Genomic DNA, 15,753 nt, shown 5'->3' on the forward strand with positions numbered 1-15,753 from the left:
TGCGTGTTTTATTTGAAAAACAAAAACTACACAAGAGACATTATAATTTACATTTATTGATGTTTCTTCATAAAGTATCAAACAAGACTGAGTTAAAAGTGAACAGTGTCAAAGATAGCCCACAAGTAATACATAATCATATTAATCTTGGTAATTAGCATTGCACCATGTCCCAGTATTCCACAGTAATATTATCAGGTAGATATTTAATTTGTAACATTCTTTTACTTAAATCAGAATCACATCTGATATGTTTGGTAAACAAAGACAATTTGGCAGCATTTTGGGGGTCTTGACAGAAAGTTTGCCTGATTCAAAACAGCACGTTGCATGCGCTGTTTATGTTCTTACGATACAATCCCAAATGTATAGGCACATTTTTTTTTTCTTATGCATGACTTGACAAAGCAGTTAACTCGAAGCTGTAAACACATTTAGAATCTTGCATATCTGTTAAATGCTGGGGTGTAGCCAGATTCTTTGGAGGAGGCTGGCAACATAAGAAGACCAGAGTTGGGGTCTCTTTTACAGCGATCCAGGGCTTGTTTGTAGTTGATCTTCTGCTTGGTGAGGGGATCGGTAATATCTTTCTTGTAATTGGTTTCAGCTTGAATATCTCTCATCATGTTGCTGTTGATCATTTTGGATCCAATAGCATCCACGATGCTTATTCTTCTGTTGCTGTTGGGATCAACCAACCCTCCGGTCAGGTGCTGCGCTTCCATGTACCACGTTGCACTTTCTTTTGGCATCCAACCTTTCTGTATGGCTTCTCCCACAGACAGACGCTCTTTGGTCACAGGGTCTTCCACTCCAGTGTAGGCCTTTTGAGCATTGAGGAGCCTCTGGAGCTGAGTTTCATCAATGAGGCCTCTGGAAGCTGCCTTTTGAACGGAGTGTCTGTCTTTGGTGGTGATATCAATGATGCCGCCGGTTGCTGCCTGGGCCTCCAGGAGCTTTTGGGCTGTCGTGGTGTCGATAAGTTTACGCATGGAGGCGCTGCGTACGGTGAAGCAGGTGTTAGTATGTGTGTCCATGATCCCAGCAATTGGATAGGTCTGTGTGGCAGCAAAATCAATTGGGGCCGACTTCACTGGTGTGTTGGTCCTTGGGACAAATGAGTTGAACTGGCTCTTTGGCTTGCTTTCACCAGCAACCAGTAAGGCAAACTCGGAGATGTGGAGTTTGCCTTGTTTGTATCTATCCAAATCCATCTGCGTTAGCCGGCCTTCCCTCATGGCATCTTTAATGGAGTACTGATTGCCACTCTTGCGATCTTGCAGGACAGACGTCTCGCCATCGGGTCCCACAGAAGTAGTCTCCTCCCAGTCACACTCAAGCTCCTGCAGATGAATGTACTGCTGGCGATCGATTAACCGTTGCAGGTAGGCGTCATAAGGAGACATGTCTTTGCCAGTATCTGGATCCAGAATGGTGATTTTGGTGGACACGTTGGTCTCCTTGGTCCTGGTTTCAGAATGTTCCTCTTTCTGCAGGTTCAGCAGGAGGTCGCGAATGGTGCTGTCACGTGTATGGATCTTGTCTTTTTCATTCAGGATTTCCCTCTCAATTTGCTGTATGTCAGAACCCATCTTCAGGCTTCTGTGCCTGCTCATCTGTGTTCTCTCGCTCATGAGTCTGCTCTGCTGCTCGAAAGACAAGCTGATGTCGTGTTTCTTTGCCTCCAGTGTCCTGAGTTCACGGGTCAGGTTGTCCTTCTCTCTCAGTAAGGTGTCTCTGTTCATCGTTAGGGTAGTCTCTTCTCTTGAGCTGCTAGACTTGGTCGTCATCAAGTGGGTTGTTTTAGTACTGAGGCGTTTGATTTGATCCTCAATGTCCTGCCTTGTGAATTTCTGCTTAGAAACCTGTTCCCTCAGGCGATCCCTCTCCGCTTCCACCGCCTGATCTTTTTCAACACGGACGACTTCTTTGTACACTTTCTTCTCAGAAGACTTTTCTTTCTGGAGGACTTCAAGCCTAAGAGTGATGTTACGGATGTCTCTCTGGAGACGCAAGATATCGTTGGTTTCCTTATCCATATCTGCCCGCAGAGAGTTTGTCAATCTCTCCAGTTTTGGGTCGCGCTCCACTTTCAGTACCTCCTCAACCACAATATTTTCTGAAACAGCAGGGGGCGCATGTTCTAGCTGGTGGATACGCATACGGAGTTCCTTGAGTTCTGACTCTGCTATGATCCTCTTTTGATGCTCATCGCTTGCTCTGAGGAGCCTCTCCTTCTCTTCCACCTTTGTTCTTAGTTGCTGTAACTCTAAATCGATTTGACGTCGAGTCATCACTTCTTCATCCAGGCTCCTACTCAGCCTCTCGTGCTCAAGCACTTGCCGTGGGTCCTTCTGTAGACGCACAACCTCCTGCACAACCACCTTTTCCTCTGGTTTTTGTCTTTCCAACAAGATATATTTGTTTTTCAGGTCAAACACCATTTCCTCAATAGAACGTCTCCTTTGCGCTTCGTCCCTCAATTCTCTTCTCAGACGGTCAGCTTCTTTCTCCAAGAGAGGATCCGGCTCATACTTAACGACATCTCTGGTGAGGACTTTGGTCTCCACCTTGGACTTTTCAACCTTCCAGCTATCTCTCTCTTTCTTGAGTGTCCTCACTTGATCTTGGAGGAAGTTGTAATTGTTGTGGATGTAGTTAATCTGCTCATTTAACCTTTGAATCTCTCTCACATTTTCAGGGCTTCTTTCTTCCTTCACCACCTCTTGAAGAACTTCCTTCATTTCTACCTTAGGCTTCTGAGATCGAAGAAAATTCACCTCGGATCCTACCTTTGTGATATCCCTATCCATGACAGAGCGCTGCCCGTTGGTCTCCTGTATGCCTTTCCTGAGGCGTAAAATTTCGACCTCCGTAGTTGGATCAATCCGGTAAATCTCATTAACAATTTCCTTCACCTCAACTTTTGGTTTCAGAGCTTGAATTTCCCTGTAGCGACTGTGGAGTTCCATCAGATGCTTGGACAAGGAGCTGTTTTCGATCATCTCACTCTCCACAGATGTTCGAATCCTCTTTGACTCTGTGATGAGTTCAGGGTCTTGTTCGACCTTTTTCACTTCCTTTGTGATGATCTTGGGCTGGATGTTTGGAATCATTCGTTCAAGGGCGTTAATCTGGCTTCTTATTTGGAATATTTCATCATTTATGATCTTAACCCTGCTCGTCTCCTCGGAAATTTCCGACTCAAACTTCCGCAAGGATCTCAACATCTCTGGGTCTTTTTCTACTTTCAACACTTCCTTCTTGACCACCCTCTCTTTGATGAGTGGTTTCTTTTGTTGGAGAATCTCAAGCTCTGTCTTTAACTGTATGTACTCTGAGTTTCTCAGTCTAATGTCATCTCTGATTCTTGATATTTCATCTCTCAGCATGGCTGCATCTAAATCTAGCTGAGGATCTTTCTCAAACTCGGTCACTTCTCTCGTCAACAGTTTTGGAGCAGCATTTTTCAAGTTGTCGTCGAAGAGGGCAAATTTCTTGTTAGAAATCTCAACCTCATTGTGGAGGGTGGTCCGTCTCCGTATCTCTTCATGAAGTGTCTTCTGAAGTTCTATTAAGTCAATCTCCAGTTTCGGGTCACGGTAGTATTGAAGTACTTCTTTCTCCTCAACACGTTCTACTCCTCTACGATTCTTCAATGACATCAGCCTATCTCTGAAGGCTTTTAGATTAGCATCAACATGAAGTGTCCTCTCCCTCTCTTCCTCGAGCTCCCTCGCAAGACTATTTAACTCAAAAGCACTCCTTTGCTGGCTTTCCAGCTGCACCTGATGTTGTGCCAGCAATTGAACTTTCTCATCATTCTACAGCAAAGAAAAATGACAATGAGTTAATAAATCAGTTATTTGGTTTGGGTGTGATTATGTTTCTCACGGCCTGCCCTCTTTCTTACTTGTGCAATCAGATTCCGAGCCAACCCCAACTGTTTTTGCCGTTGACCATTTTCAGCTGATGCCTCAGCGTAGCGGTTCACCAGATCCCTTTCCTGTCATGGAAAAAGGCAGTGTGACCTCTGCAACGTTCAAGCAAATGTTGAATATTATCATAAGCCTATTAATTAAACTTGAGAATGATACCTCTTTCTGAACAGCTTCATCGAGTGTGAGCGTATACGGTCTCTTGACAATAGTGGCACCTGCATCTTCCAGCGTACTGTTGAATTTGCCAATGTTGGCATCATACTCCTGCACATTGAGAAGATGCGCTATTAATATCATTGTGCCTTAAATCATTATTGGATTTTACATCTCAGGGTCTATGTCTGTATGTCTTACGCCAAGTAGATTCTGGAGGTCTTGAGACAAGTCGGACAGTCTGTCCACATCATTGCCTTTCCGCTTCAGGTCATCAATCACCCTCTGCAGTCAAGTGTCAGTTAGTGAGAACATTCCATCACATTACATTCGGTTAGGGAGGGTACAACATGGGCACTTAAATAGAGGTTACAAACAGCAAGCGGAATAAGTTCCATCCATCCATTTTTCTACTTGTCCTCATTAGGTTCACAAGTGAAGCCTATCCTACGTAACTTGGGGCGAGAGGCAGAGTACACCTTGCTAAAATGGAAACAGTCCAAAAAGGTCATGATTTGAGAGAATTCTCACCTCCTGCGAGCTCTGCATGGCCAAGACCGAAGACACGTCATCATTGTAGTTGATCTTGTTTTTTGGCAGGTTGTTCAGGAAAAAATTCAGGGATTTGGCTGATCCTTGAAATTCATGGTTTTTGGCAGCAGCTTCTTGTAAAATGTTCTCTCTGAAAAGATGCGGCTATCGTTAATGCTCTGTATTGCTTGTAGTGATACATTTTATATCAGACTGCATTGCATTTGTCTGGTGGGATTATTACCTCTCCTTCAGCTGGTTGTCAAGGTTTGCATAGCGGTTGTGCAGATGTTTGACTTCAATCCGCTGGCGCTGGATGTCGGGACAAAACTCCTGGTATCCCTGCTGTAGAGAGCTGCATAGCTGCTCAGTGGCCTCCAGGTCCTGACTTAGCTTCCTCATATCGGGCTGAGCGGACGCCACAGCCTTTCGTTGTTGCTAAAACGGGGAAGAAGACATGAAAAATTGAGTTTTTCTAGACTGAAGCCATTTTTGCACTGTTTAAAAGGAAATTATTTCCCTACATGAAGGCTGTCGCTGGCAGTTTGAATCGAGCTTGGCACGTCGAGTATTGGGCCATCTTCACTGAGCCTCTTCTCAAACCCTGAGATGAGGCCATCCACCTTCTTTATCTGATTCTCAAGGTTGAGGGATGCATTTGATCTGAAAGAAAACAAAAGAGACACACAAAGTTGAACAAAACAACAACACTACGGATCATTGTTTCCTTTTTTTTGTTGGTAAAAAAATAATTTATTAGGGAAAGCGATTTTACTCTGAATTTATTTTCCAAAGAAAACATGACTTACTTCTTGGCATAGATGTCAGCAAGTGCAGCGAGGCCATCGTACTTGTTTTCGGCATTGTTCATTTTGAGTGGCAGCATGAAGGAGGCGTTAGGATCTTTGGACAATAGAGGCTGCAGGTCAGCCTTAGCTGCAAGCTTCTCCTGCTCCAGACCTCTGAGTGCCCTGCCAGCATGCTAAAAATAAGAGGAGCAAAAAAAAAAAATAGTTTTCCCTTAATATGCTTTTTGTCTTTTAGTAAAACTCAATTAATGTTGCAATTTCATACTAACAAATAACGTAGTCATAAAAAACACTGTTTATTGTTTTCATGATTATCAATTTAACATATTCAGGAACATGTCTTGTCGTCTTATATTAGTCCTCCATTCGATTTGATTTTCCTTACTTCCTGTTCCTTCATCCTGTTGATCAGATCTCCATTAGGATTGGAGTGGCTCAGTGGGCTACGCATGCGGTTCAGCATGTCTTTATCAGCATGGTCCAGGTCGTCATTCAGTTTGTCCAACCGGAGTCCCAGTGCTGCCAGTCTGGGATCCAACTTAGGAGACGAAGCTGGGGCTGAATCGGTACATGGCAATTTCATTGACTACAAAAGTGAGCAACACGTGAAGGATCTCGATACAATATTTGTTTTGACAGTGACCTGATTGCAGGGACCTGGCCATCTCTGACTTGTGATTCTGGAGGGCTGCTGCCAGAGTGGCTCTCCTCCTCTTTATGTCTCCCAGTTCACCACCCAATCTGGTCATTTCATGTATGCGTTGCATTCACTAATCTCTGGCTGACATATTTTTTTGTGAATGTGGTCATACTTACAGGTCCACTTTGTTGATGGCTTCTGGGTCAGGCGGTGGGATAATGAAGCAAACTCCTGGGAAGGTGCTCGTGACCCCTTTGTTGGTTATGACGTCCCAGTTCTCAATGTCGGGGTTGGATTTCAAGGTGCACTTTTCACTCCTTGATAGAGGTCCCTGGATAATCAAACGAATACAGTGAAACTCCACTCATTGCAGGGGATACGTTCAAGGCTCATCTATCATAGTTGAAAATCCAATCCATCCAATATAGAAAGAAAACACTTTTTAAAAATATAATTTTACCTTGCCAATACACTTCAAACTCATTTGAACTTATTAAAAGACATTTAAAAAAGGGTTTTCAAAACGAAACAATTTCAAGCATCAACTGCATCAAACATATTGTATGTATGATGGAATATGTGGCGAACAGTATGTGGCCTGGTGTGTGACGTAGGCCAGTCGAGTGAAGGGAAAATGAAGCTTCAAATCTGCTTCATGAACCGGTTGTAGTATTTTTGGACTCTTGTAGATGACACTCTCTGTTCAACATGAGTTGCCATTTTTTGAAACCCTTTATTGAAACCAACAGTGCCATCTAGAGGAGTCGAAAAATACAACAAGTGGTTCATGAAACATCTTGAAGCTTCCTTTTCCCATCACTAGCGACAACAGCTCCTCCATAAGTGTTCTCATTGTTTTACGCTGAAATGTGAATGACAACTACAGCTCTCCTTTCCCACATATGAGGGCATCACAGTAAATGCACTGTAAAAATCCATTAAAAAAATAAAAAATAGGAGTTTCTGTAAAGTGCTCTACCCTGTCCGACTCCCAGTCGCAGAGGGACTCTAATGTGACGGATCTATTTGGTGGGGTACGACGTTGCTTCAGGGGAGCAATGGTGGTGCTGCGCCTTCTCAGGTCCGCCAGCAGCTGCTCACTGTCTTGCACGGCTTTCTCTTCCGTCTGGTGGGGAAAAGCACACGCACACAAAAAAATCAGAAACATGTCGTACAAGTCATCATAGAATCTTCTAGAAGGGTATACACGGGAAACACAATCAAAAGCACTGACTTACATTGACAACTTGCATGAAATTTTATTCATTTGTTTTAGACTGTTTTTTGTCTGATTTCATATCATGTGTCTTGGCAGCGCAGCTTTCAGACATTTGTGATTAGAGGGTTATTTATTTGAATTTTCTTTATTGTCCAATCCGATTTCAGCTTCTTGACATCCTATAATATTTATAATTCCGGGCTGTGACATGAGACTATAAAGGTAACCTCTTCACACCTCAAGCTGCAGCAGCATTTCCGAGTTGCTCATCCTGTTTGCAATCTTTGGGTCCAAGCTATTGTTGAGTTTGCGCAGATTCTCGGACAATTGCTCCGTGTCCAGTTGGTACTACATGGAAACGTAGCGGACAACAAGTTTGTGTCAAACACGCAGGAAGGTGTGTCAAGTGGATCAATTATGCAAGTCTTCGGAGTCATTTCCCAGCATTACCTTTTTATACTGCTCCAAATTGTCCAGGTGTGTCTCCTGACAAATACACAAGTGGAGGAACTTCTGCCAATCGTTGCGTACGGCGTCTCTTTGAGCCTGCAAGTGTAACGTTGATCAACACACGGCCTGCCTCACATTTGCAATTCAAGCAGCCGAGTCGGCGTAACTGGCACATGATCACTTTTTCCATTGGGCCATGATCCAGAGGCCAAGCAAACGAAACATGACCGAGTAAAAGAATCTGTTGACATTGTAGTTTCTTGAAATCATTGATATATATATTTTTTACTTATTTACTAGCTTACTTAAACATGCACTCTCTCACTCACTTTTACCAACATTTTTAATCCACCAATGGGAAAATCAAAATATACTCTGCTGCATATTTTCTGTTGCACACAACAAAGAAAGCTGGATGACACGCATGCAAGCATGCAAGGAGAGAGTGACGGCAGCGCAACTATGAATATTTTAGGAGAGGTCTGTTATTTTGTATAGAACCATGACATTGTGCGTTTAAAAAAAAAAAAGAGCAAATCAAATACTCAAATAAACCCAGCTGGAGAAGAGAAATCAAAGTAAATGTGTACATGTGAAATCAAAGTGTTGGCAGTGTACCTGTATGGTCGCGCTGGCAGGGTGCTTGTTCTCAATAAGTCTGTCTCCCTCGTCCTGGAGTTTGTTCACCTCGCTCTCGTGTGACAACAAACTGTTGTTCTTGAAGGTCTGAAAAATAAAAGACACATTTACCCCACGGTTCGCAAACACATTGTCTAGAATCCACATCATGACTGGTTCCTGGTGAATTCTGACCTCGTACTGCCTTCGGACATCCGGAGGATCCACCATTCGGTCGCTCCAGTCCTGCCTCTTGATCTTATCTTGTTCCTCTCCCAGGAAAGTCAGCTCTTTGTTGCAGCCCTGCATGTACTCATAAAGGCTGCCCAAGTAGTGTCCACGCCACTTGGAGGTTTCCTTTGATGGGGGGAAAAATATCAGTGGTGGACCAACAGGGACTGCAAGGCCTATCAGAAGCACTAACGGCTATTTATTTAGTAAATTCTAATATTTGTGTCATAAAATTGTACTCATTTATTCCTGACCTGTCCATTTTCTTCATTTCATAGCAGTTCTCTTGGCTGCACTGCTCTCAGTTGCAGGGATTATTTTTCTCCAATCATATTTTTAATGCCATGTCTGTCTAATTTTCGGACTGCTCTACTCTAACGTTACTATTCGCAATTGGACTTTCTTTAACCGATCAGATTTCAAATTCACGAATGTGAATTTGTCCCCTAATATGGTCAGCATTTTTATGTTCTCCGGATCGGTTTGGTCAGAGCAAATCTTGGTGAGGAAAGACAATTTTGCCTTGTCGATGCCCAGAGCCCCGCTCTTCTTTGCACACCTGCGCTGGGAATTTTTTTTTTTTTAATCAAAATAATTATGGGACCTGGTTAAATCAAATATTGCTATTAAATAGGTTGTAAGTGGATTTGCTATGATAATAGATTTCTATAAATTTTGTCAAATACCAACAAGACACTCACCAGAAGGTTGTTGTACTGTTTCTTGAGAGCCATATAGTTCTCCTGGAAGACAAGATGATGGAATGTTGAAATAAAGATAAAAAAAAAAGAGATTGCACACATTCTCAAGCGTACAGTCCAAATGTGTTTCGTTCACCTTGGTACCAGCAGAGCTGACACACAGCTGCGGATTGTAGGCTTCGATCTCCTGGTGCAGGAGTTTGTGAGAAGCAATCTGCTTCTCCAATTCCGGCAAGGTGGGCCCATAAAGGTTGCTGCTCACTTGCGTCTAAAAACACACGCATGGGAGGAATTGACTGAATGCTGCTGCTGACGTCACTTGGTGCGAGGCGGCAAGACCGTGTTGCGAAACCTACTTGCTTGGTATTAAAAACAGGCTCCCAGTCGATCCTGGGCATCAGCGACACGTCATCAATCTGCTCATAGATGTCTCGATAGAAAGTGCAGTCCTTTAGCCAGCGCTCGTGAAGGTGGAGGACACTGAAAATGTAAGGCATACACATATGTCTTATAATAAGCCCACAAAATCATGGCTTGTAATAAAGAAAATTCAACAACAACCTCATCTGTAGGGGGCGCCAAAACGTAATCTCCCAATTCAAAATTTACTGACAGTAGATTTGTGTGACTGCTGTTTAACTACTCACTCGCTCTCAATCTCTCTGGCCTGCGGATGTTTGAGCTTCTTGGCTGTGTCCACATCCAAGAAGAGGTCCTTCAAGAGGGTCTCAGCTTCGCCCAGCGTGTCGCAGAGCTGATTCTGGTGCTTCAAAATGATATTGTTCCGGTCATTTTCTGCATCCTGGTGGAAGAAGACATGGTGAAAAAAAATTAGTAACAACAATTGAGAGAGGCTTTTGTGCATCTTCTTACCTCAGCCAAAAGTTGCTCGGACAGGAGGATGTCTTTTTCCACCACGTCTGCATTCTTTTGCATCTGGGCGATCAACATGGCCAGGTTGGTGGGCTGGGTCCTGCAAGGTAGGGAGAAAATGTCAAAGATTGGAGAGGAAGCCTTGTTAGTTGTCAGGAGCTGTCGGAGATCGGCGCGCCATGATTGCATGATGTTTTATTGCAAGCGCGTGGGATGTGGCCGGCCATTCAATTCTCTTTTTGGTGCTTACAACTGCAAAACCATAAAAGTCGAGCGGCGAAGATTTGCAAGCGTGTGAGCATGTAGGGGAGGTTGTTTTATTATCAGGGTTTGTTCAATCTTGCAAAGAATCGCAAAGAAGTTCAGCAAACTGTTTTAACAGTTACAAGCCCTTTTTCTTGTCGCCATCAAATCTTTGTGACAACAAAATCTGTTTAAGACCATTAAATTGTTGGCAAACGTCTTTACGACTGTTTGCGACCTTGAACGAACACTGACAAAAAAAAAACATTCGCCAGGTGCGCACACGCTTGCATAACTTCGTCGCTCAGAGAGATACGAAGATTTCAGCAGGAAAATCTCAGTATGCAAATTCACTTGCAAAAAAAAATAAAATATATTTATTAGCTCTGAGAATAAGCACAAACTAGATTTGAAGCATTGAGAGAAGTTTTGGCCTTCACAGATCCATTTATTTGCTTTTTGGAACCCAACCATGTTATTCACAGAAATTCTTTCTTATTTGCGTGTTTGCCTTATTGCTTCACCTATTTTCTTTCGCATGTCCATATTTTCTTTATTTTGGGGGCAAAATACTGTCTATAGTTTGCATGATAATCCTTGTATTGTAGCACCTCTTTAATTAAAACAGCGAACAGTGACAATCAATTGCAAAACGTGCCCCCCCAAAATTTTTATTTTTTTATTTATTATGGTCTTTGGATAACTTAAACCAGCGTGATCCCTGATGGAGAACATCTTCCCGACTAACCTACATAAAACATCCCTAAGTGACAGGTGTCATGCAAAGACCTCAAACTGCTCCGAGGTGGGTGGCAGCATTAGGACAAATCTTTTCATCATCCCCAGCCACTCCCGAAGCGTTCTTCAAATGCTCGCCATTCCACCAAGACCCAGTGTCACTCATGGCTACGTTGATGATGCTTGTCAACGCCACACGACGTTTGGTAGCACATGTTAAGTCTCGCCTTGGCAGACAAAACAAAACTGTCAGCTGATTTATTCAGTAAGCTGGACAAAACAAATATCTAAACCAAAAGTTGGCATTAATTATTAGGTTAGTAGTGTTGCGCAAATGCAATCGTTCCAGGTGCCGGAAATCGAACATTTTTTTATTGAAAATGTATTCTTTGTCTATAAACGGTCTAACTTTAAGGAGTCGTCTAATTGTCAGCATGATTTCCTCAATGGCTACTCTTTTTAATTAATCAGTAATTATTTGAAGCAAAACCACCATAATATTGACATTAATAAAGCATGTTGTCTTTTTTTTTTATTTTGATTCAATATTCCAAAACATTTTTTTGTCTTGCAACTTAGGTGACAAAGTTGGCCTTCGTGAAGCATGCATAACCACACGCACGTCACACTAGACTATTTTCCCATTATTTTATTTTTCAACTTTTTGTTTTACTCCATGAACATCCCTTCCAAACTTTTTTTAATAAGCGCAATACTGTAATTAATATTAAAAGTTGAATGTGTTTTTTTTTTTTTTTTCACTCAGCGATGACATTGCTCTGAAGAGTTAATTAAATCACGTCCGGTATATCGCCACATATAAGTCTTTAATTACTACGGCAGACAAGAAGCGAGCATCTGATTAGCTGCCTTGACGAACTGGATTGGCTGCATAATTGAGCAGGGTTTGTCCACATTCTTTGCCAAGATCACTGCACTGCAAACACTCCCCTCATTCAAATGTGAAAACGCCCGAAAGCAAGGATTTCAACATTATGGAAAAGTAAACGTGATAGTTTGAATATTACAGAGTACAGGAAAATACATTTTAAAAAATGAATATGTTGGTAGGTTATATTTTACTCTTAAATTCCACAGACCAATGGCTGATCATGTCCGTTCAAAACGTTTCTTCATCCTGCAGTAATGGAATGTGCCTTTCTCCGTGCATTTCGGGGAAAAGGTTGAGGTAAATTTATGGAAGTGATACGTTATGATAATGAAATCCAATTTGAGAAACCCCAAATATAATAACAGTTGATTTTATGACGAAGCATTTAAGGCTCGTCACCGCTGCCTGAAAAATCTGATTTCATGGTTGACTGAGTTGGAGAATTGGAAATGGAAAAAATGAAAACTTTAACAAGCTCTGGTTATGCAGCTAATAATTGAATGATGCTTCAACTGCAGCTATAATTTATTTCCTCTTATGTCTGTGTTTGTCTGAAAAGATTGTTTTGCCACAAGAATATGTAACTACCCTCGACATTTTGTGTTGATACGGGTTGCGAATAGTGCCAAATATTTCATTTAATTACAAACGCATGAACGAAATTACCGATCAATTCAAACTCCATTTGTGAAAGAAAATTTCTATGCCACAGTTATAAAAGACAGCACTATTTCTTCTATTTGCTCCATGGGCTCTTAGAATCAAGACCACCCTTTGATGGAGTACGTGTGCAACCACCAAGTGCATCTCTTTCAAAGTATTAAATACAAAGACCGGGTCAATGCGATGTCTCTTCTTTAAAATCTACCACTGACTCATCTTGCAAATGGAGTGGACTGTACAGTTGCAGGCCAACGCCCATAGACTGTAAATAAAGGGCAGGAACCAGTTAAAAGGCCTATCCCTCATGGTGCCACAGCTGACTGACAGCACACACACAAGTCACACATCACTGTAAAGAGATTTCGTTCTAGATTAACTGAGCCCAAAAAGGGTATCCCCCCCCCCCCTACAACCCTTTCCAAATGTATGATGCAATGCGTGAGCTGGACATCTAAGAGTGTGTATTTCTGTTTATTTTCTCCCACTTTCTAACCGGAGACGAAACATGCATTTTGGGAAAGCACACTATCTTTGATGCCGCCTCACATCAGAATTGGTGACAAGCCCTGATATCATGTAACGGGCTAGAAGGCATACACAGAAACTGAGTATGCATGCTGACTCCTGGAGAAAAAGATTGCAATATCGTACAGATATTGAAAAAGGCAGTTGTTAAAAAGTATACCTGGTGATGACCTTGACTGGACTTTTCTTAGACATCTTGGCGGTGGTGTGTGGGGGCCGACTGAGACTGACTCTGTAGCTCTCTTACTCCTCCTTTGTGTCCGTCTCACTCGCCCCGTGTCTCCCACTGTGCCTCTCCTCTTCCTCGGGGTCCCGCTATCAAAGTTTAAACACAGCAAAAGACTCACTTACACGCGTTCATATCGGCACGGGTGCACCTCCTCCTAGGCAGCCTGAGAGGCGTGTCACCGCCCAGACATCCACCTTGCATGGGGAGGACCGGACTGACCAGTTTTGCCTTCCTCCCATTTCGGGGCCCTGCCCATCCTTTTCATCTGGGGCCCATTCATCACTTGCAAGAAAAAAAAGACCTTGCAGGGTGTGTGTATTACTTCCGTACGAGTGAAGGCTAGACTACATTACATCGAGGATGGACTTTTATGGCACTTTTCACACCAAAAGTCACCTTATGGCAAATTGAATGCAAAAACACACATGCAACATCCAAATGTCATTTGAGAGGTTGACACACCTTTATGCGACTGTAGTGAATTTAGCTGCACCTGTCTGGGTCTACTTCAAATGTCATTTAGTATACATGTCACGGATCGAAACAGCAAAATTGGAATGGGTTCAGGTTGCATAAGGTGGCACTAATCGAAATGTCAACCTGTTCCTTGCATACGTCTCTTCTTTACATGGTTTTATTTTATTTGGTGCGATTATTCTTCAAAAATTCACCTGCTTATTTCCTCCGAGCTGCGGCGCCGTTTTGAAATCATCACATATAGTGTATTTGTGATATTCAAATAATTTATCATAGCCTTCTCATACAAATGCGGGCCAATATATTTTATGCAGTGGAGCATTGACTGCTCTACCTTTGTTACTAAGGGTGTCACCAGTTGCAATAATTTGATACACAAAAACAAACAACACCACTGAAACTCTATTACACCCTGACTGTATAAAATAAAAGATTTAAAAGGTACAACACAGTCACAAGTGTTACTTGTAATGACAACAAAGCATGCTGGGAAAGCCTCAATGTGATCATAAAGTTAGCGTCAGTCCCCTAAATAGTGCAAATAGGTTTAAAAATACATATAAAAAAATAGAGCACCGACAGGAAGTGCCATATTAGCTACGCAAATGTTGCGGACATAACATTTCAGAAATATGCCTTGGGTTAGCAAAACACATGTGGAATTCATGTTATAGATGCTCAAAGAGCAAATTTGCTGTTTTGACTTTTAAGGTACATTTTCAAAATGTTATAATAATTTTAATAATACCCTCTATTTAACTTAATTCCCGGGTGTCTCAGTGAAAGTGAACCAATATGTTAACTTTTCTCATGCTCCCATCCAAAGCATGTAAAGTGTATGAAACATGGCATGGCAGACAATGCTTAGATTACATAACGTCTTCATATGTAATACACGGTGGATGTCTTTGAGTAATCATTAAGTCCTACTTAATAGTTTGCAAAGTCCCATCCGAAAGGAATCTGAGTCATTGGCTTCGGTGAAGAAAAAAAAATGAGAAACAACAATAAAAGGAATGTAGCCGAGCAACTTTCCTTGCAGCAGAGCAACTGAGCACAGTCGCAGTTACACATACTGGGGTGCGTCCTCACTCCTCAGCTTGGTACTGGTATTTTGTCCCAAACTAAGCCTCGGCTGTGAAGTAGAAAAGAAGTACTTACCGTGTTATACAGTAGGGGGAAATAATGATTTGACCCTCTTATTAATTTGAACGTTTACTTCCAGAAAAAAGAAGAATTTCTCATGTTTTTTTTTCATCGACTCATTATAGGAATAGACAAAAAAGGGAGTGCGGCTGAAACAATGGCGGAAGATTTCCCTCTGGGGGGGTGCTTATTCCTCATTTACCAACATCTAAGATAAACTATAGCAAAAATAAGCAGAGCAAAGTGAGATTGGCAGCTAAGAGATAAATTCAAACTTCAAACCAATAACTTTTAGTATTGTAGTAACACTTAATCATGAACAAGTCATGCTAACAACCGAGCATCCATGGCAAACTTCAGTTTTTAATCAGCGCGAATGCTAGCTTAGTATTGCTGCCGCTGCTTCACACTAGGGCAAACCATTACAAGGGGGGGGGGGGATACGACAAACTCTATAAAAACCATTAGCTGGCTAATTTACTATTCAAATCCGCTTACTTTATTATGGAGCCAAGTGTTTCGTCAAACCGAAGTGGGTTAATGGTTCGACTTCCAGATAAATTACTCCATCTTCTGATCAGGTCGGTGATTGGGTTAAGTCATTGTTGGTCATATCAACTGTAAGGTATCAATATTTTTGCTGCAGCTCCTCTAATGGACGTCATCTGCTTGTC

The 15,753-nt window shown here is 42.1% G+C and overlaps 1 protein-coding gene across 1 annotated transcript; it reads right to left on the bottom strand.

The window, feature by feature from the left end:
- Positions 1-36: 36 nt before the first annotated feature.
- On the bottom strand, positions 37-13,741 carry evpla (envoplakin a). The gene is made up of 22 exons (XM_088303740.1): positions 13,388-13,741; positions 10,167-10,266; positions 9,941-10,095; positions 9,650-9,773; positions 9,430-9,561; positions 9,294-9,335; positions 8,557-8,718; positions 8,362-8,469; positions 7,744-7,839; positions 7,531-7,641; positions 7,054-7,200; positions 6,251-6,405; positions 6,078-6,175; positions 5,820-5,992; positions 5,435-5,607; positions 5,150-5,288; positions 4,870-5,063; positions 4,626-4,776; positions 4,296-4,379; positions 4,098-4,205; positions 3,914-4,006; positions 37-3,824 (listed from the first exon to the last, which is right to left on the bottom strand). The coding sequence occupies exons 1-22, from the start codon at positions 13,420-13,422 to the stop codon at positions 435-437; spliced, it is 5,970 nt and encodes a 1,989-aa protein (XP_088159866.1). The 5' UTR covers positions 13,423-13,741; the 3' UTR covers positions 37-434.
- Between the last annotated feature and the right edge of the window lie 2,012 nt (positions 13,742-15,753).

Source organism: Idiotropiscis lumnitzeri, chromosome 8 (genome assembly GCF_059441095.1).
Source record: "Idiotropiscis lumnitzeri isolate Australia: NSW breed Sydney's pygmy pipehorse chromosome 8, RoL_Ilum_1.0, whole genome shotgun sequence".
Classification (NCBI taxonomy): domain Eukaryota; kingdom Metazoa; phylum Chordata; class Actinopteri; order Syngnathiformes; family Syngnathidae; genus Idiotropiscis; species Idiotropiscis lumnitzeri.

What these genes read in the sequence shown, in the direction of transcription:
- evpla (XM_088303740.1), bottom strand. Translation starts at nt 13,422, where the DNA reads ATGTCTAAGAAAAGTCCAGTCAAGGTCATCACCAG. An exon ending in CTGTTTTTAATACCAAGCAA is followed by an intron (nt 9,562 to 9,649) that starts GTAGGTTTCGCA and finishes GTGTGTTTTTAG; the next exon opens with ACGCAAGTGAGCAGCAACCT. An exon ending in CTCGGAATCTGATTGCACAA is followed by an intron (nt 3,825 to 3,913) that starts GTAAGAAAGAGG and finishes TCTTTGCTGTAG; the next exon opens with AATGATGAGAAAGTTCAATT.